Source organism: Telmatherina bonti, assembly GCF_933228915.1.
Source record: "Telmatherina bonti genome assembly, chromosome: 5".
NCBI lineage: Eukaryota > Metazoa > Chordata > Actinopteri > Atheriniformes > Telmatherinidae > Telmatherina > Telmatherina bonti.
This window is the reverse complement of record NC_136623.1, coordinates 23143598-23164482: the sequence shown is the minus strand read 5'-3', so window position 1 is coordinate 23164482 and position 20885 is coordinate 23143598. Positions and strand designations below refer to the sequence as shown.

At 37.4% G+C, this 20885-nt stretch overlaps 2 protein-coding genes across 2 annotated transcripts; both read left to right on the top strand.

Moving 5' to 3' along the window:
• Positions 1-529: 529 nt before the first annotated feature.
• sp8b (sp8 transcription factor b) lies at positions 530-2388 on the top strand (the record flags this gene model as incomplete). The annotated part of the gene is made up of 2 exons (XM_079240524.1): positions 530-550; positions 1051-2388. The coding sequence occupies 2 exons, from the start codon at positions 530-532 to the stop codon at positions 2386-2388; spliced, it is 1359 nt and encodes a 452-aa protein (XP_079096650.1).
• A 9982-nt stretch (positions 2389-12370) lies between these two features.
• Positions 12371-20596, top strand: macc1 (MET transcriptional regulator MACC1; the record flags this gene model as incomplete). Its single annotated transcript, XM_079241254.1, has 4 exons — positions 12371-12485; positions 12581-14610; positions 17843-18031; positions 20393-20596. The coding sequence occupies 4 exons, from the start codon at positions 12371-12373 to the stop codon at positions 20594-20596; spliced, it is 2538 nt and encodes an 845-aa protein (XP_079097380.1).
• Between the last annotated feature and the right edge of the window lie 289 nt (positions 20597-20885).

Below are 20885 nucleotides of genomic sequence, written 5' to 3'. Positions count from 1 at the left end.
TTTTTTTTTTTTTTAATCGCATCAAATTTGGAGCCTGTTGAAAATGGGAAGGATAAGTTTCAATATTCTGGTATCGGGGTGTTGCTTATTTTCCTTTCTTTTTTCTTATTTACCAATAGCCCATATCAGCAGCCACAGGTCGTCATTCCTCCCTCTTTAAATTTATGGAATGTGATATTCTGTAAAATTTCAATAAGTGCCCCCCTAATTCCTCCTTCCTAATTCACTCTCATTTAACTTTACCTTCCTTCCGCTGTCTTTTATTATAGAGGGGGCGGCGAGGGTGGAGGAGGGTGGAGAGCTGTCTGAGGCGCTCTATTGATGACCTCACGGTAGTGTGTGGCGGTGTGGTGGGTTGGGGCCGCTGATTGGTCGCCCGTGTCACACCGGCACTTCAAAGCCGGAGAGGCGCCTACAATCGTGGAAGAATGGGCGGAACACATCATTGTATTGCACACCTCTAAAAAAAAACAGTGCTCTGATTCATAAATATAAAAAGATCCTCTGAGGAGGGCAGTGTTTTTGTGTGATGGCAACTTCACTTCTAGGGGTGAGTCCAAAAGACTTTCTTACTGGTTTAATTAGTTCTTGTCATTGTCCTGTGGTGGGGATTAAACTTACAGCGGTCGCAAAGTAGGGAGCAAAGCCAGTGTGTCGGTTATATTTTCAGGAAGGCGGTTCGTGTGGGAAAGTTGAGACTCGATAGATAGGTTAGAAGTTGATAGTTGTGTAAAAACAAAAAAAAAGGGGGAAAAAAATGCACTTTTCCCTTGGTGCTTAATTTGGGATTCATTTCTAAGCGCCGGCTGTCGCATTTCACTGCTCTGTTTGTCCAGGTAGGAAGTGGTAACAATCCACTCTGGTTGTTTGTAGAAGTTTTAAAAGTGAAGCCAGGAGTTGTTAGTCTGGGAAAACTTTTTTTTTTTTTTTTTTTTTGCTCTCTGTTAAATTGAAATACCGAGCTGACTTTGTGTGATTAACCTGTTAAACTAGAAAAACTGACCAGAGACTTACATTTCTTCCTTTTTTTTTTCTTTCTTGACCTTTCAGGAGGAGCCGAGGTTAGGATCGACTCCTTTAGCCATGTTAGCTGCAACATGTAACAAAATAGGGAGTCCCAGCCCTTCGCCATCCACAATTTCGGATAATTCTCCGTCATTTGGAAAAGGCTTCCACCCGTGGAAAAGAGCCGCTGCGAGCAGCTGCAGCCTCGGATCCGGCCTGTCCGGTTTCGGGGTATCCCGTAATGGACCTGGCATCTCGGACTCTTTCGGCACCAACAACTCCAACGGATCCAGTGCCTTCTCCCTCACGTCTGGTACCTCATCTAGTTCTCATTTTGGAAACGATTATTCTGTTTTCCAAGCATCCGTTTCGAGCAACTCTCAAGAGTCGAATCACCAGCCGGTTTTCATCTCCAAGGTGCACACATCCGTGGACAGTTTGCAGGGCATTTATCCGAGAATGAGCGTTGCGCATCCTTACGAGTCCTGGTTCAAATCCTCCCACCCTGGGATCCCCGCAGGAGATGTTGGTTCTACCGGAGCCTCTGCTTGGTGGGATGTTGGAGCAGGATGGATTGATGTTCAAAACCCTAACGGAGCAGCGCTACAATCGTCCTTACACTCCGGTGGACTCCAGAGCTCCTTACACTCTCCATTGGGCGGATATAATTCTGATTACTCCAGTTTAAGTCACTCTGCTTTCAGTACAAGCCCCTCTCCACACCTGTTGACAACTGGCCAGCACCTGATGGACGGTTTCAAGCCGGTGTTATCCTCTTATCCGGACACAAGTCCATCTCCACTAACTGGGGCAGGTGGGACTATGCTATCTGGGGGTCCACCTTCATCTTTAGCAGGGTCTCCGAGGTCATCTGCTCGGCGATACTCGGGCAGAGCCACCTGCGACTGTCCAAACTGCCAGGAGGCTGAGAGACTGGGACCGGCGGGCGCAAGCCTCCGGAGAAAGGGTCTCCACAGTTGTCACATCCCCGGCTGTGGGAAGGTGTACGGTAAAACGTCACACCTAAAAGCGCATTTGAGGTGGCACACCGGCGAAAGACCGTTTGTGTGCAACTGGCTGTTTTGCGGGAAGAGATTCACGCGCTCCGATGAGCTCCAGCGACATTTACGCACACACACCGGGGAGAAACGTTTCGCGTGTCCGGTGTGCAACAAGAGGTTTATGCGCAGTGATCATCTGAGTAAACATGTAAAAACTCACAGCGCCGGGGGATCTGCAGGTTCTGGCTCCGGAGGCAGCGGAGGTAAGAGAGGGAGTGATACCGACAGCGAGCACAGCGCGCCAGGAAGCCCTCCGTGCCATTCCCCTGACCTGTTGCATCCACCCGAGTCAACCCAGGGAGTGGGCATAAACGGCCTCTAAAACTTTCCATGCTGAAGTAGAAAAAAAAAGAGAAAAGAATTATAATTACAAAAAAATAAATAAAATAAAAGAACAACATCTAGTGTTGTGATGGCATTGACTGACAGGACACCAGAGTGGACATACCTCGATGTATGCGACATGATTCATCCAGAATGTTGCCATTTAATGAGAAAACAGGCCCATACCTTCTTTTGACTTTCTCCAAGTGTTTAAGACTACTAACTGCATCATTTCATAAGATGTGCCATCACACACTCTTCATTAGTACATTTGCAGTGTGAAGTTTTTCTGTGACGCACTGGCGCGAGGCAGTAGTGATACTTTCTGCAGCCCGATTCGAACTGATGTTTAATTTCTTAGTAGGCCTGCAAGACGCAAAAGACAAAAGAAGAAAAATAAATCAGCTGTGAAATATTAGGGCCTGCAAAAGTTGCTACTGTTGTCATACTCATTATTCTCAAACCAAACACTGGCACTTTATTGTCAAGAAAGAGAAGTTGTTTTTGTCATTGTGAATGAACAGCTCAGTAGGGATCAATACTTGTAGACTATAGTACAGTATGCTAAGATATGGAGTTTTCATTATATCGTCGCATAATGGAGGAGCAACATGTCCCATATTTGCTACACACTCCACAGCCAAGTGCGCCAAGTTTGTAAGTAGGCCGGTCGAGGTTATACTTACCCCTTACTTTGCTGCAAAATGTGTTGTATATAAAAGAAATGTAGGTTAGAATAATTACAGCCCAATGTAAAGGTGCGCAATGTATTTGTCCAGGAGACGATTTTTGTATAGGTATTTGTAGTTGTATATGGACTCTAGTAAATATTTGGAAAATATACGGAAATGTACTTGGATTTTTCTTTCATATGGTATGAAATGTATTGTGGGGAGTTCTATTTAACCACGAGTTCTTGTATTTAGGGGGTCTATCGTTAGGCGCACTTTGAATTTATTTGTATGGTTTTGAAATCATTTACTCTTTACCCACTCATTTAATTTAAGTAAGCATGTTGTAAAGTGATTTTAATTTTTCAGTGACATTTTTTTTTCTCCTCTCCCTGAGAATGGCTTTTTATGTGAGCCACTCAATAAAGTCAGTATGAATTAAGAAGCAGTTTGATCGACCCAGTTTGTTCGATTGTTGAGTCGATAAATCAATGTATTGACAACAAAACGGATATTCTGAAAGTATATGATTCATCTCTTTAAACGCCATCACAGCATATAAATAGTCATTTATGTGACATTTTGTGCATATAGAATTCACTGTTCAGCTGGTCTTTTAGCTTACTTTTTTTTAAACAGTCCAAGTACAGAACAAGTCCCACCAGGGCCTACACTGAGATTAATTACAATTTTTTTTTAGAAAAAAAGTTCTGAAATTTTCACAGTGCTTCTACGTAAAGTTCAAAGAATTTAGTGTTGTTAATATAAATATAAGATAAAAACAAACAAACAAAAAAAAAACAAACAACAAAACATCATATTTGTTTCTTCTTTATTTTCTGTGAGTATGAAGCTTAAATGTCAACACTGCAGCTTTATTAGTCCATCGGCTGGATGTTAGACTGAGTGTCTGGTAAATTTATATCTCTAAAGAGACTAATTATCATTTCAATTTACCTTTATTCGCTTTTTTTTCAAAATTATTATTATTGGTTTCTTGCCATTCTCAAAAATTTAGGACATGCTTTCAAAAGTAATAATAACAATAAGTCTGTAACGTCTCGCCAGCTTTGCCCCAACTTGCAACGAACATACCTGCACAACATTTCAGGCTTTCCTTAAATTTAAGGGAGATTTTCATGAATGCGTTTGGTTTTCATTAATACATATCTTACATCATTTGCTGTAATTATAAATATTTAAATATATAGGACAGATACTTTGAAATTTTGTTTTATTCCGCATTTTTACCAGACCAGTTCACGTGATGTGGAGTGCTGTAAAAGTTGTATAAAAACGGGGTTATTAGCGGAAGTCCTGCGTAACAATATCTTGTTACGTTTATATATCAGCTTGGCTTATAAATGTCTTAATATCGTTTGGGACAGTTTGTTTGGACTAAGTCGGGGAATGGGGCAAAAAGGAAGATTTTACATTTATTAAATTGCTGGATTTTTTTTTTAATTTTTTTGTTTTTTTTATGTATCTGCCACTAAGATATATCATACGGGAGAGATCCGAGTTGTTCCCGCTTGCTTAAAATGCTGTATTAATGTTTAGTGCAGTCATACGAGTCTAACTTGAACTACGACGCTGGTTTTACAAAAAAAGAATGTAACTTCAAATTTATTCAGAAATTTGGTTTTAAAAAGTGTGTGTATTAAAAACAGCAGCCCTTCATTTCCATTCTATTGTTTTGTTTATTAATTTACAGTGAGGAGTAAACACAAGTCTGTATAAGTCGTCTGTTTGAGACCTTTTTGTACAGCTTTGCAGCGCCCTCTAGTGGCTTTTTGTTCAACAAACAGCAATCCAAAAAGTGGTCTGCATCCGCCCTGCGCGATTTGGTTCTGGGTTCTCCGACTAAACACTTCTGAGTGGTGATAGATAGATAGATAGATAGATAGATAGATAGATAGATAGATGGATAGATGGATAGATAGATAGATAGATAGATAGATAGATAGATAGATAGATAGATAGATAGATAGATAGATAGATAGATAGACTTTTTTCATTCCTGCAAATACAGGTAAATGACTGGACCAGGGATGTACACATTTGTTAGTTGTGCAATGTAAAGACAAACTATTTAAAGTCTTGCTCGGGTGTGTTCAGGCACATGCTCAAATGCATTACTGTAGTTTGAAAAAGTGAGGAAATCATGATTTAAAGTTAGGATACCTATAATCTTATATTCACCCAGAAGTCCTCAAGTAGCAGTGAAATCAGGTTTCCAGCCAGAGATCTTGTTAGTCAGTCTATACAGTCGCCAGCTGTTTTGTAGGAAATTTCTGGGGGGAAATTCCACAAGAAGAATAATTTGGAAAATGCTTACTTAGCTGATGTTACCACTTTAATTTTTCTCTCTCTCCTCCTTCTTTTTCTCCTTTTCTTTCATGGTCACATACTGTAATGTACAAGTTCGGACATAATACAAACATGCAAAAAAGAAGTCACAGCAAGTATTACCTCAGTTGTTCATTCTCATCGTATCTTCACCTTTTTATACTTTTTTAGGGATATGATAATACATATAACATTTTAAACCAATTCAACAATGTGCAGGGACAGTTTGTTACCTTTGATCTAATCTGAATTTGCAGTAAATGTACATTTTAAATAACCAGTTTAAACTACACTAAAGTCACTTCAGTTTTAATCATTGGAAAACACGAAGCAGTTACAGGAAAATAAATAAAGAAATTCTTACATTAATTTTAATTTAAGATTAGTATGGTACAATTTAAGTTTTATTTGTTGCATTTTGTTTTGTAGAAGTAAGTAGAACTTGAATATTAATTATGATGATATTGATGAAACACAAGTGGCATATAATTAAGAAGTTGGAGGACTAAATTAGTTTATGTTCAATTTTAACTTTGAACTTTTCCTATCCTTTGTTTTTTTTTGTTTTTTTTTTACCATAACAAAATGTACTATATGCTCTGTTTAAAATAAATGCCACAGTCAATGTTTGAGTTTGAGAAAAATAAAAGGTCTAATGCCAGTACTTGAATAAAAACATATTTTTAAAAGCCATAAGAAGCTAATTTATCCTGAAAACTCTAATTTTACCTTATTGCTGCATGTTCTGCTCTGTGCTTTTTATTTTATTATCACCTTCCCAGATTATTGTAGTGTCACTTGGTCCTCTGAGGGATGCCCACTACTGGCCTCACTTGAATGAAATTGGTCTCAGGAAGCGTATGCATGCCAGGATGAGAACCAGCCAACTGTGGATGACGTTCACAATAAAAAGCAGACATTGTGTTAGCAGGTAGCTCAGCTTTGATCAAGTTACCTAGAAAAGAAAAGGAAAAGAAAAGGAGTGGAACAGCATCAAGGGAAACTGGAGGAAATTTGCATTAATGATTTTGTGGTTCTGTTGCTCAATAAAACCTAATCAGAATCACAGTCTTGGCAGGTGCTCCATGCGAGTTCACACTGCAGCTAATATACTACATACCATTTGTGATCTCTTTATATATATATATATATATATATATATATATATATATATATATATATATATATTATGCTACCAGTAAATCACACTTTTGTCACAATATGTTTTACAGACAATGCATCTGTGGCCAATTTTGTGGTTAGCATCACCAACCAAACTGCAGTTGCCATCAAACAGACCAATCTCACTGGTAAGTCTATTGGAAAAGCTTCAGAGGTTAGTCAAAAGAATTAAAAGTAGTTGTAATATGACCGGTGGGGTGCCATCACAAATTGCTTTCAGTTGTTTACATTTTTTTATACCACAGGTTGTGTTTCACCTGTCTGATCAGCAAGTTTCATTTTTATACATTCAGTCTCACTGTAAGAAGCTTAACTGGCTTTCTGGATTTTTTTTTTACACCATTTCAGTGGCATCATAACACGAATATAACACAAATTTCAGCTCAAAAAATGATTAATTCCAAAAAGTTTCCATGAAACACACAATTGCATCTCTTCACTTCTCTTCTCTTCTCTTCTCTTCTCTTCTCTTCATAGCAATCTGTTTTAAATTGCAAAAAACAAATAGTAATACTTTAAATGAAAAAAAGATCCAATGAAATCTTTACTGTTTATAAAAGCCCAGTAACTTTTACAGAAAATATAGAAAGGATATTAAAACTAAGTCATTAAGCTGTTTAATAACAGATGCCCGAACTTAAACATTGAGGTTAACCAAAGCAAACCCAGCCATCAAATATTTAAAGGAAGCTCAGTTAAAGATAGTTCAGTTTAGGAAACATAAGGATGTAAATATTTTTTTAGCTTTAGGCCGTTTTATTAAGGTCTTTCAAAAACAATAAATGTTCACCCCTTCCAAAATCACGGAGTTTGCTTTGCTTACTTGTTTGCTTTCCTGGTGTGTACATTAACACCCATCCTGACTGAATGAATGGTAGAGAAATGGCTCCATCCAGTGGTACAACTATAAAAACTATAACTAATAGCTATACCATTTATCTTAGAATTTATATATATATATATATATATATATATATATATATATATATATATATATATATATATATATGTGTGTGTGTGTGTGTGTGTGTGTGTGTGTGTGTTTGTGTGTGTATGTATACATATATAAAACATTACATTTGATTGCTATATCAATATCAAAATAGTAAACAATAGTAAGCATTCAAGCCAAAAAGAAAAAAAAAAGGTTAGGTTGAATCAAAACTTTACTGGATTCTATCTTTGAATCACTCAAAATTAATCACTTTAAGTCATACGTTTATTTCAAATTTGTTTTAGTACTAACAGATATTGATAAACACAATCAATTTATTAAAAAATAAATTTGTCAAGCTGCTTCTCAAAGAAACTTGTGCTCCATTAACATGACAGTGAACTAATAACCATGACAACAGCAAGATAAGAATACTTCACTAACTCAAATCCCAATATAGGAAACGTTGGTAAGTTTTCGCTCATGCTAGATAAAATCGCTTTCTTTGTTTTAATGTATGGAAGCAATTCTGTTCAATAATTTAAGTGAAAAATTATCATTTTAGGAATATAGCTGCATTTTTTTTTTACTCATAAACAAACTGAATAATAAAAAATCTAAACTTCATTTTCTTCTTCCTCTGCAAGACTGCGGATTCTGTAACTTAATTAAAATGATAAAGAAAAAGGACATTTAAGATTTAAATAGGTATAAAATTCAATTCAAAATGTCAATTTTGAAAGTTAAAATGCATTAGCAGGAATGCTCAGTCCTTTCAAGGTCATAGCAGAATGATAGAACTCTGAAATAAAATGAATAATATATCATCTAAACTGCATTTCATTTTAAGCTTCAAGACTGCTCATTTTATGACACTAGAAAGAAAAACTAAAACGATATAGCTCTTTTTGTTTTTCAAGTCCACTCCCATAATAGAAGTTGCAAAATTGACGTTAAATTTGCAATCCCAAGTCAGTGGCTCCTCTTCTTCTTCAGTCCCTAGTCTGACAGTGCTTCACATCTAATATAATGTTTTTATTAGCAAATTCCTTGGTGACAGTGAAGGTGTCAGGCCTGGGTATAAAAGGAGCATCTATTTAAACCTTTGTCTTTCCAAGGAAGAAATGGGTCTTGGCTCACCACTTTATCATAAAGTTAGTTACAAAATAGCCAAAACTATATATTTCTCAATGCAATATTGAAAAGAATTTTGGTCTTTCAAGATCTATTAACCATAAAAAATGAAAAATGATTTAATAATAAAGGGGATGGGTGCACCCATGCCAGACAAGTAACTTGCCTGTATTTGACAGACTTGGTGGTAATAGAGCTTCCATGACTGGTCAAACCAGAGGGTGTTTCCAATTTTGAATATACAAAACAAGGTTTGAAAGAGAACCAGTGTTAGATGCTCTTGGCATCTGAGCCTCCAGGCAGCAGCAATGGAGGCAATCATGTCCCCGTGATCAGTATAGCCTAATAACCTCAGAAGCACCTTGGACAACCATTCTTAATAAATCTGAAACTGTACTCCACAAAAAGAAAGCCACATATCAACTTTGAGAAGAAATGTAACTGAGCTCTGAGATTAGCCAGAAGATCATCTCAGTTGGATAAAATGTCAGGGGACACATAATCCATGATCAGATGAGATATTGAAAAAGTTTGTGAGACGTAAAAACTAAGCAAATGGGTCACCTGTCCTTCAAAACCTCCCCACCACTACCTTGCTTTGTTTTAAATTACAAACAGTTTATTCAGAAGCATATTCTGATAATAGTGGCAACATTTGTGGCCAAATGGAATAAGGATTAGACTTTGGATATAAAGATGATGCTTGTCAGCCGGATGAATTCACTAGTCTTTCCGTGTTGTGTGGGATTGGCTGAGAGAAGATCTTTTTTGAAAAGTTAAAGGACAAAGAAAAAACAAAACACCAGAGTAATATTATTCAGGGTCTGTTTTTGTTTTTATTTCAAATATATTATGTAATATGTGAAATAATTTGACTCCATTGTCCAAAAAATAGACTTAATTCAATATTGATGGAATGTAAATGATATTTAGATTCTAACAACATGCATGCAGAAGCCTCTAGCATAGGCTATCCTATGCAATTAAAAGTTATTTTTGTCAAACTAAGAGACAATTTCATATTTTTACAAGTTTGACAAAACTCCTCTGTAACAGAGCATATTATGTAAAAGCTCAGGTTACTGCAGCCTAAATATGAGCTTCAAAAAGATAATCTACTCAAGAGTGCTTAGCTGCATTCCTTGAGAACTGCTTGTACTGAATACAAGTTAAGAGATTGCTTAAAAACACTCAGGACATTTTCACACATTTTATTATATATATATATATATATATATATATATTCATTTATTGATACAATATCTATGGTTTATGAAACAATTTCCAAACAGTGTGTAATCTGTTTACTCAGACAAGATGATATAAGTTATTGATAAACGAGCTTTGCTCTGTCACTAAGATGTGTGCTGTATTAAAAGAAAAATAAATAGAACAAATGAAGATAAACTATGACCAAAGTAGTTCTGTATTGAATAAGCATACAAGATTAGGAAATGCTGTTTTCATTTTTTAATTTCCATATTGTTAATTATTTTATAACATATGCTAATATTCAAAAGGCACACCTTGCGCCTGCTCTTCCTCCTCGTCTGCACGCGCTGCGTCGGTGTAACACGATACACACATCCAGCTCCAACTAACTAATGCGTCCTAAACTTCTATCCTCAACCAGAGTCCAATCGTAGAGTCAGCAGTTTGTGTAATAGTGTGTGTGTAATAGTGTGTTTCTGTGACATGCTTATCACCAGTCTCATACTTCTGTCGAAACTGCGGGTATCGCTCAGTTTCAGGTGGAAGCCTCAGCCTCGTGCGTAAACAGACTTGCATTCTGGGTAATGTAGTTATTATGCACTTGAAGCCACTCCTCCACTCCGGTTCCTGTAATAATTGAAACTTCCAGTCCCAAAATGCTCCGTGCCAGACAGCAAACACAGGCAGGAGCTGTAAGGTGAGGAGGTGAACTCCGTCGAAACGCCCTAGAAAGCAAGAGCAAATCATTGTTGTCTGGCTTCTTTCCCTGCCAACGTACCGAAGCAAAGATGAGGTGAGATCAAACTTTGCTTTCTTTGACTTGTAGTTAATAACTTTCTCCCCCAAAGCCTCTTATTCATAGGAAAGGATAACAGGACGAAACAATAAATAATAGACTCTTCGAATGTGTAACTACTCAGTAAGTTAGTAAGGTGTACTTAACACCTGTTCAAACACGGACACTCCTGGATGATGAAGCTGTGCTTATGGGGGCTGGATCTAAAAGATTCCGCTTTTTTTTTTTTTTTCATTTGTGCTGCGAAATTTAGCTAATTCCGGATTAATAATGAATGGAAGTTCCATTATTTAAAATGAATAAAACCATCAGGATAATTATCTATGCAGTATTCAAAGTGCTTATGTATAGCAGTAAAGTTGGGCATTTGGTACTGAGCACCCTTACCACGCATAATGAAATATTACATAAGCCTAACAGGCAGTAATTCCCCAGAAAACACATTTTTATTCTAAATAGTACAATGTCACTGCTCTTTGATCACAGTAAGAAGTCTAAATAGAACTGACTTTTGTGTCATAGGCTTGACAAGACCAACCTGTTTTTGTGCACTGGTGTAAGAAACCACATTATTAATGACTGACTCACTGTGTCAAGTCTTGAATGAGCCAGGTCATTTTACACAAACAAGTGACATGATAAAGATTTCAGACGGTATTCTGTTGTTTGGAACAGTTTCCTCTGTCATACAGAAAGCATGAGGCACAAGAAGGATTCTTTTCTGAGACAGAACATTCACTTTACTGCTGAGAGGTTTCTTTAAGGTTACTGTTATCTGTCATAACATATAAAACTAAATGTATTCTAAAAGACGATTAATCAGAACACTTCTATTGGTTTCTGAAGTGAAAAACCGGTTCCACACATAGTGTAGATGCCCTGATTTGTAATTGTTGTCTAGGTAAGAGTAAAAAGCTAAAGATTGTTACAATCCCAAGCAGAGAAGTTGCTTGAAATATTAATAAAAGCAGAAGTGATGATTTGTAAATCATAAATTCATTCTTTAGCCATAATACAGAACTACAAACCAATTTGATAGTGGAGGAAAGGCATTTTACCATTTTGAGAAATATAATACAACATTGTAATGGGTTGTAACTGTGTTAGATATTCACTAAAAGTGAAACGGAGTTATTACCTATTGATTAATGATTATTTCTTTGTTAATTGGTCATGTTAAGTAAAATATTGTGTATTTCAAGTTTGTTTTGTTTCTTTCTCTGTAAATATATACAATAGAGACCTATATGCATACTTTGCTATATTTTAAGATAAAAGTCTGAACATAATATCAAATATAAAGAGTTATGATAAATTCTGTCATTAATGATCATTGAAATTTTCCATTTTATGTATTATAGAATGTGAATGTCAAAGCAGAACTGCAAAGTTTGAATGGGTGTTTTATTAAAGTCAAATTTTGGGTAAAAAAAAAAGTTAAACATTTTATTAAGTCATTTTAAATTAAATGTTTACAAATGTAAATAACATTGGTGACGCATGTGAAATGATCAATACACAAAGTAAAGTAGCTAATGCATATTTTCACTGATTTCTGCCCACCTGAAAATTAACATCTTATGGAAATCCTTTATCAGCAACTCTAAACTGGAAAAAAAAAAACATTGGTTTTGTCCGCAGTTTTTTGCTTGGTAAGTTGGCAACCAATAGTAAATAAATTTTTATGTTTACAGATGAAAACATGGCAGCTGAAGGAGCTAGGTCCTTTCGTCGTGTTGGGAGTCTCATGCGGAGTAAATCTGAGGGCACACTTATTGACCTAAGTGGAAATACCTCAAACAGTGACAACTTGAATGGTAAAATTCACAGTCTCATAAATGAAATACGAGGAATGTTAAAACGTGTGAATAATCTAACAGACTTTCTAACCAAGCTCTTAATTTTTCTAAAGGTGGTTTTACATCAGGAAGACAACTTTTACAGCCAGACGTTCAACACTCACTGCAAATTAAAAACCCCTTTAGGAACAAATTATCTGACTCAAACCCTTTCCTAGAGGACATAGTACACAGTGGTTCTGATAAACAAGTTACCATCACATCAGATGTAAATGAAGGAAATAAAACACATCCAGAAACGAGCAATGATGATGCCGACAGCACATCTTCAGATGAAGGAAATGTGAGCAATTTTTTGGAAAGGAAACACAAGGTCACCAACCAATCTGCTAGGTGGAGGAGCACTTCAGACATCCTTGATCATTTGGAGAGAAAGGCGCCAAACTGGGAGAACAGTTTCAAACCACCTGGATCGGTGCTGAACCCGGATTTTGAGTGGCTGAAGAATGACAGGGAAGCCTATAAGATGGCCTGGCTTAGCCACAGGCAGTTAACCCGCTCATGCCTGGACTTAAATGTGATGAGCCAAAGCCCTGGATGGGCTCAGACTCAGGCCTCTCACTTCCAAGTTATCGGCAAGATTGGCCACAGTGGAGGTTCAGTACAGTTACCAGAATCCAAAATTAGCATTCATGTTCCACAAGGACACGTTCTTCCTGTAGATGTACAAGAGGTCACACTGAAAGCAATGCTGGACCCTCCTCCTGGACTCAACAACAACTACACGACAACCATAAGTCCACTTATCGAGGTGCTTCTAAGCAACATCAACACAAAGGAGGGCATAACGTTGGAAATTAAACTGTCAGGTGAGGTCAAGGATGACCCCTTGAGCCAGGTGATGACCACTGTGTTGGGACTAGTGTCCAACAAAAGAGAGGGCCCGTATGTCAGAACAAACAACTGTTACATTTACAAGAACGTGATGCAGATGAAGCTCGACGACTTGATGACACATTTTTATGTGATTGCGGTTGCAGAGGCCTCTGCGCTTCAGTCTCCTGCCACATCAGTCTGGGATTACCTTGACCGCCAAATAACTGTAGCGGTCTATGGCCCCAGGTACATTCATCCATCCTTCAAGGTCGTAATAGTCGTCTGCTGTCATGAGGACGTTCCACCGAAGCTTCCGTTTTCAGATATCTGCAGAGGCAATAAAAACCTCCCCCCACTTGTGCTGCAGCTTTGGGGAAAACATTCCTTTAAACCAGACAAGCTGAATAACTTTAATGTTGAGGTTGACGTCATAGGTTCGATGTTTAACATCAAACCTGAGGACAAAGTGAAGCATGTTAGGCAAAGCCAGCTCAAGATAGGCACTGTTTTGCATCTACCTGCTGATTTGTCTTGTTCTGGCAATGCCTCTAACTTGGTTCCTTTTAAACTGGATGTACATGTGAAGGAACCCAACCAAACTGCACATTTTCAGGTGTCTTCCCCTGATGCAGCACCAATCAGATCAGAGAAAAGGATGTCAAGACACATAGAAAGAAAGACTGAAATGGCAAGAGTCTTGACTATTCCTGAGGAAAGGGATCCAGATTTACCCAAATTCAAAGTCAGATCCATTAACCTGCAGTGGTATGGAGTTGCCCTGAAATCCGTTATCCGTCAGCCATGTGTGGAATACCTACTGGAGTATTTCAGGGGTGACACAGTGGCTCTTCTTTCCAGGGAAACTGTCAAGTCGGTTGGTAACTCAAAGGTGAAAGAGTGGTACATTGGATTCCTCAGAGGAAAGACTGGCTTGGTCCACTGCAAAAACATCAAACTCATAACCAAGGAGCAGGTGATTGACTTCACTGGCAATAAAATGACCACAGAGGTCCTCTTGAACAACATGACACTGCCCTTCAGGAAGCTTACCTACATGTACTCTGCTATCCAGACACTTGTGACAAAACATATTACAGGCTGGAGGAGTTTTGCAGATGCTTTAGGTTACAGCAACGAGTTGCCGGACACGGTCCAGTGGAGATATGCTGAAACGGATGCTGATAAGGTGGCCTGCATTCTGGAAAAGCTGAAGGAGGACTGCCACTCTGAGAGGTGTAGAAAGAAGTTTCTGCATGAACTGATGTTGGTAAGTAAAAAAGAAAGTATGCATTTTCATACGATAATCATATTGTAAGAAAATCCAAAACAAAAAGAGGGAAAAAAAACTGTATGAAACAGAAAGTATACATTCTTTCACTGCTACGGTTTTACATATAATAAAGAAAACCTGGTACTTAATGGGAATTTAAAAAATCGTAGTTCACAAATATATTACTGTGTCATAATTTATTTAATAAAAGCAAAGCCAAAATGCAGAAGCACAAAAAAGACAAAGTTAAGTACATTGGATGATTCAGTTGTTTGTAGAACCACTTCTACACTCATAACATAACATACAGTAATTGTTTGCTGTATCATACTGTCAGTCTCAGACATTGTTGTGAGGGAGTTTTGGGAAACTCTTCTTAATGTTTCTTGATTTTATTAGGGTTTGTGGGCTTTTATTTATCCACATCTCTCACAAGGTCCTGCCATTTGTCTCAGATCAGGACCTTCATTAGGTCATTCCAACATCTTGAGTTAGGGATTGGAAGCGAAAACTGGTTTCAATCAGGAGATGGCTCCAAATTTTCTAAAGCATCAGAATTGTACACCATTGAGGTCATAAATGCCTGACAGGCATTGGCAAACTTACTGAGTATAAATGAATAGTGTCAGGTGTGCACATCTTGTTGTTGCAGGGGGAGGTGATCCATATCGTGGCTACAATTCATTGAAATACGTGACAATGGTAAAAACTCTAATAGCTGTATAGGAAAGACCAATAATAGCAACAGATCAGATGACAGACCTCTATCCGTATGAGGAGAAGCATGCAGTGCAATCACTGCTCTGCTCCAGGCTCCTTACATGAATGGAGCACCTGATGGAGGTCTGATTGCAGCTGCATTGTATTGAATTGTTTCTTCTTTTTTGTTTTGTTTTTTTTTATTCAATCCAGTAGTCATATTAATGGAATAACTTCCTGCTCTCTTGAATGCCAGAATTTATCACTGATAAACTGAGTTTTCCTCCTTCTGGTGAACATATTCCTGCTGTAAATCTCTCTGCAAGCCATTAGCTGCTTGTTAATTTAACAATTAGCTTAGCTGTAGCCACAAGTGTTTATAAGTGCTTCATGAAGACTTTAGTAGGAGTCTGGCACATTGTTAATAAAATGCTTAGTGTGCACACCTGATCATGTGCAATGCAGTGGTCAAGTCTAGTCTACTTTATTTATGTGCATGTTTAAAAACAGCATATGTTGACCAAAGTGTTGTACAACCACAAGGGATAAAATAGAAAAAAAAGAGAAATAAAAAGGGAGTCTAAACAATAAACAAAATAATATAAGGACAAGCATAAAACAAGTAATCATAAAAATTTTTTTTTTTTTTTTTTTTTTTAAAGTCTGGTTTTAAAGCAAGGGAGTAAAAGTGAGCTTTTCAACTAAGTTTAAAAATGCCCGCCTTTGGTAGCTCCGGCCCCTTTCAGCCTGGACCTCAAGACAGCAAGAGTGACTCAGCAGATCTCAGTGAGTTAGACGGTGCATGTTGGAAAAAAAGATCGGTGAAAAGAGGCCAGCCCGCTTAAAGAATTAAAAACAAACAATAAAATCTTAAAATTAACTCTAAAACTAACAGGTAGCCAGTGAAAAGAAGCCAAAAGTGGGATGCAAAGAAGCAATAAGGAGAAATCACAGTCAGTTGCATTAAAAGGAAAAGTTTAAAGGCAGTTGGGGTGCTGATCTGTAATTATAAGGAGTCAGCGTTATGAGAAGGCATTCAGAAGTCAGATATTAGAATTATACATCACTCATTTATTCATGTGGTGAATTTGTTTCCAGTTAAAATGGCAGTTTTGGATTAATAAGCATCACAATACAGCAGACTTAATATAAACATCTATAGAGTTTTTATTTTAAGTGATGTCTCATACTTCTCCCATTTCAGACCAGATCTGTTGTTTTAGCATCCATGTCAATTTAAAGATATTATTGATCTGAATAATTCCCTATATGTTGTTTATGTGTAGTTGACGACAGTTCTAAACTCAAAGATGACTTTTTTAATCTTAGTCTTTTTTGTTTATTCGTTTGTTTGTTTGTTTGTTTGTTTGGCACAGTAAATCTTTGTTGTATACTTGTTTTTCCTGGTTGAAAATTAATAATGGAATCAATAAAGAACCTGATTGATGAGCAGAACTGATAATGGCACGGATATCAATAAAACTTTATCAATTCCCAACATTTTTTCTAGATTTTTTTTCATCTGTAGTAGATTTTCTTTCATATTTCGGATCATCACACTATTTCCTGACACAATTGTAACCAAGCTGTAGCTGTCAGTCAGAAGAACTTTCATTCAGTTCATGAATACTGAAGTTTGTTATGCAGATGTGATGTGATGTGATGGACATAGTGAGCATGACAAGCCCAGGTCCTTTGGCTATAAAACAGCCCGGCCCTCATCACTGTGCTTGGTAGTTACTGGCAAGTGTTTTTGCTGACTGTCTGAGTGAGATTTTCATTAAACATAGTCTTGTGAATAATGAACAAATATCTTAACTTTGGTCTTTTTGTCCCAAGGACGTTATTCCAGAAGTCTTGTGATCTGCTCAAATGAATGCTGCAAGCATAAGCAGTGCTGACATGTTGCTTGTAGAATGGGGAGATCTTTCGCCTTGCTATTTTTTTAAACAAGACTTATCAATGTCAGCTACTTGGTCAGTTTAACGCTTATGAAACTTATGGAATCTAAAACATTGATCTAATTTTTTTTTTTGTTGTTGTTGTTCTTTTATTTTTACTTTGACATTTTAATGTATTCTACAGTCATTTAGCAGACGCTTTTTTCCAAAGCAATTTACAGTACATCTGTTACAGTGTTCAGTTTCTCTGAGCATTACGTAGTCTGATGTTGAGGTGATGATGATGTTAAACAGCCATCTTCATATAAGTACTCACAATTACAGATGATCAAAGGGCATTTCTTTTGCAGCATCTGGCCTCTACTTATCCTCGTAAGTCCTATGAAAGCAGGAAAGTTGTCGTTAATTTTTCACACATTGCTTCTGCATTTTTATTTTATTTTAGTTAAATAAATTACACTGTGTATATATTTATTTCTCCAGACTTCTTATAACTTTAAAAGTGAAAAAGGATGTAATTTCTTGTGCATGACTCTACATAAACCTCTTCAGTTATAAAAGGGTCAAATCCTTCTTATGTACTAATCCTAACTATTCAATTTGTGTTTTTTCTTTATATTATAAACAAGGGACTGCTGAAGATGGACTTGATGAATCTTGTGACACAGATCATTCAGAACACCATCATTCTATCCACTGCTGTGGAGCTGGGAATTCGATGGCGGGAGCTGGCTGAGAAGATGGGAAAACTGTCCAGTGCTCAGATCGCTGAGTATGAGGCACCACATCGGGGGAAGAACGGTGAAGTCGCTGACCAGGTCAGTTTGCCAGCATACAGCTATAGGCACAACTATAAGCTAAAGCAGTTCTAAGATAGCTTGTGGATCTACTTTATAACATGATGCTACATGGTGGTGTGGCATCACAGCCAGAAGGTCACTGGTTTTCACCTCAGTGTCTTTTCTGTGTTAAAGTTGCATATTTTCGTCGTGTATGGGGGGGTTATCCATCCAAAAACATGCATGTCAGGGTAATTGGTCAGTCTAAATTCTCCGTAGGAGTGAATTTGAGCATGAATAGCTGTTTGTCTCTCTGTCCCTGCAACGGACCTTGCCTCCCACCTCTGCTAATTGTTGTGATGGGCTAAAGCAACTCTGTGACCCTGAATATTAATACAAATATATAGAGGGTATTATATTAGACTATGCAAAGAAGTGCACACAGTAAAAATCTCAGCTATGATTTAATGCTCAGACATGCATTCATGTTAAAACAGTGTGATGTTCCATCTAATGTACAATTATGTATTACGTTACATCTAATGTTAGATCTAATATATTGTGTTTTGGAAGGTTACATTTCAAGTAAAATGAAAGAGGAAAGAAAAGTATGAACTTCTGCTTATCTCTTCTCAATTGCTCATGATGCTTTCTTCTTTTCTCTTAAACTGACTGCTCCCTCCTCTGTCCTTTTCCTCTTTACTTGTTCCATCTTTCTCTCTCCACTACAGAGCCTCCAAAAACACTATAAAATGATTAACATTAAATTGCTCAAAAGAGCGAAAAAGTTCGACATGTTTAACAGCATTGTAAGCATTCAGCCTTCCCTGCTATCTAGAGCACTGCTTCTTAATAGGAGTTTTGTTGAGAACTGCAGAAGTTAATTATCAGAGAATAAAAACCCTGACTTGAAAAAAAAAATAAAATCAATAGAAAAACACTAAATCAACCATATGTGACTGTTTTAGTCTTCCTCATGTTACATATGGATGATAATTTTTGTCTTAGAAATATTTTGACCTGGCCAGAAGGTATTTAGGTCAAAAAATATTTTATAGAGATACAAGAAAAAGTTTCAGAACCACTCGTCTAGAGTAGTGTCAAACTCCAGTCCTCGATGGCCGGTATCCGGCAGGTTTTTGTTATTTCTCTCTACCAACACAGCTGATTCAAATCAAATGGGTCCAACAGCTTCTTGTCAAGCTATTTATCATTTTCGGTCAGGTGTGTTGGAGCACAGTGACAACGAAAACCTGCAGGATAGCGGCCCTCGAGGACTGGACTCTGACACCTGTGCTCTAGAGCATGAGTAGTAGTGACCAGATAGAATAGTTTAAGACAATGGTATTATTTATGGTATATAGAGTTGTGGCAGCTGTCGTTCTAGTGATGAAGAGGGTTCATCACTAGAACGGATATTTAAACTTTGGCTTCAAACTCAAGAATAACCTCTCAACAAAGTACAACTCTAAAGGTTCTGAGATCATTTTGGTTGGTTTAATTCTTTGAATATGGCCTTTACATATAATGTCAAAAAATATTTCCATCGCTATGTTTGTTATGTTGGTATCAGTTTTTCAGCACCACCTCTAATCATTTCCCCAGTTATGTAGACAACCTTTTTCCTTTTTTTTTTTTTTCTTCAAATGTCTGGTTACTCAAAATTCATTGCCGAAGTTGCTCAGCTAGTTAGTGCAGTCACCATTATCCTTGGATCTGTGATCATGCAGGCATAACTGGATACGTGACATTCTTACAATGCCTAAACAAAAAAAGTAGATCCCCTGAAGCTGCAACATTGGCTGAAACGGCTCTAATGCTATCTAATGAGGATAGATAGCAGCTAGTTGAACAGAAATTCTGCATAAGCTAGAGTGATAGTTGGGGTTAACTATTTTTTCACTGACCACACCGAAAATCAGCTGTGATGGTCTGCAGGACTATGAACATTATTTCAGCTTTCACTTATGGTTTCTGTTTCATTTACTTTTATTCTGGAAAGCTGAAGAGCTGCAACTGTTTATTCAGAGATATATTATCCATTACATGCCACTGATCCTATAAAATTAGCATGATCAAATTAGTGTGAGTGAGTGAGTGAGTGAGTGAGTGAGTGAGTGAGCGAGCGAGTGAGGATAAGAAGCAACAGAGCAGACCAACTGGAACAAAAGATGGCTGTTAAGTTTAACAGTAAATGTAAAGCGAGTTTACAACTGTTTTAGCTTCCTGGGAACATTGGCTAGCGATGACATTTGGTCCCCCTTCAGTGTGTTAAATGTTTCACCTGCTCTAACGCAGCTGAAGCTTTCTCATATACACAAACAGTCTGACTTCAGTGTGTGATATGCAGTTATCATAGAGACACTATGAACTGAACCATTGTATAATATTCTGTTTCAGTCCATGTGGAAGCCTGCCTATGACTTCTTGCACGCTTGGAGTCTGCGTTATGGGGAAGGCTACAGAGACATGATCCAGGATCTGCATTTGGTTCTGGATAAAATGAAAAACCCCGCCACCAGACAGTGGCGGCAACTGACAGGTGTGCTCATTACAGTGAACTGCCTTGAGATCTTTCGAGACTCTGCTTTCCCAAAACCTTAAACTCATTGCTCATCAGTGATGAATACATTCTCTATATGTTAACAAGTTTCACTGTCGCCGGTATTTTTATTGAAATTCAATCAGACAGGAGCACTGCGTAGTTGCATAATTAGTGAAGTGTGAAGAAAAACAAGTGACAAATGTTTTTATCTGTGCCAGTGTCATACACTAATACATTTTTCACATGGGATCTGTAATTTCCAGCGCCTCTTACTGACAGTAACCTCATCCAGTGTAAGAAGTTACTTTTTCAATTTGACCTCAGGTTCTTGTGGATTCTTTCATTCAC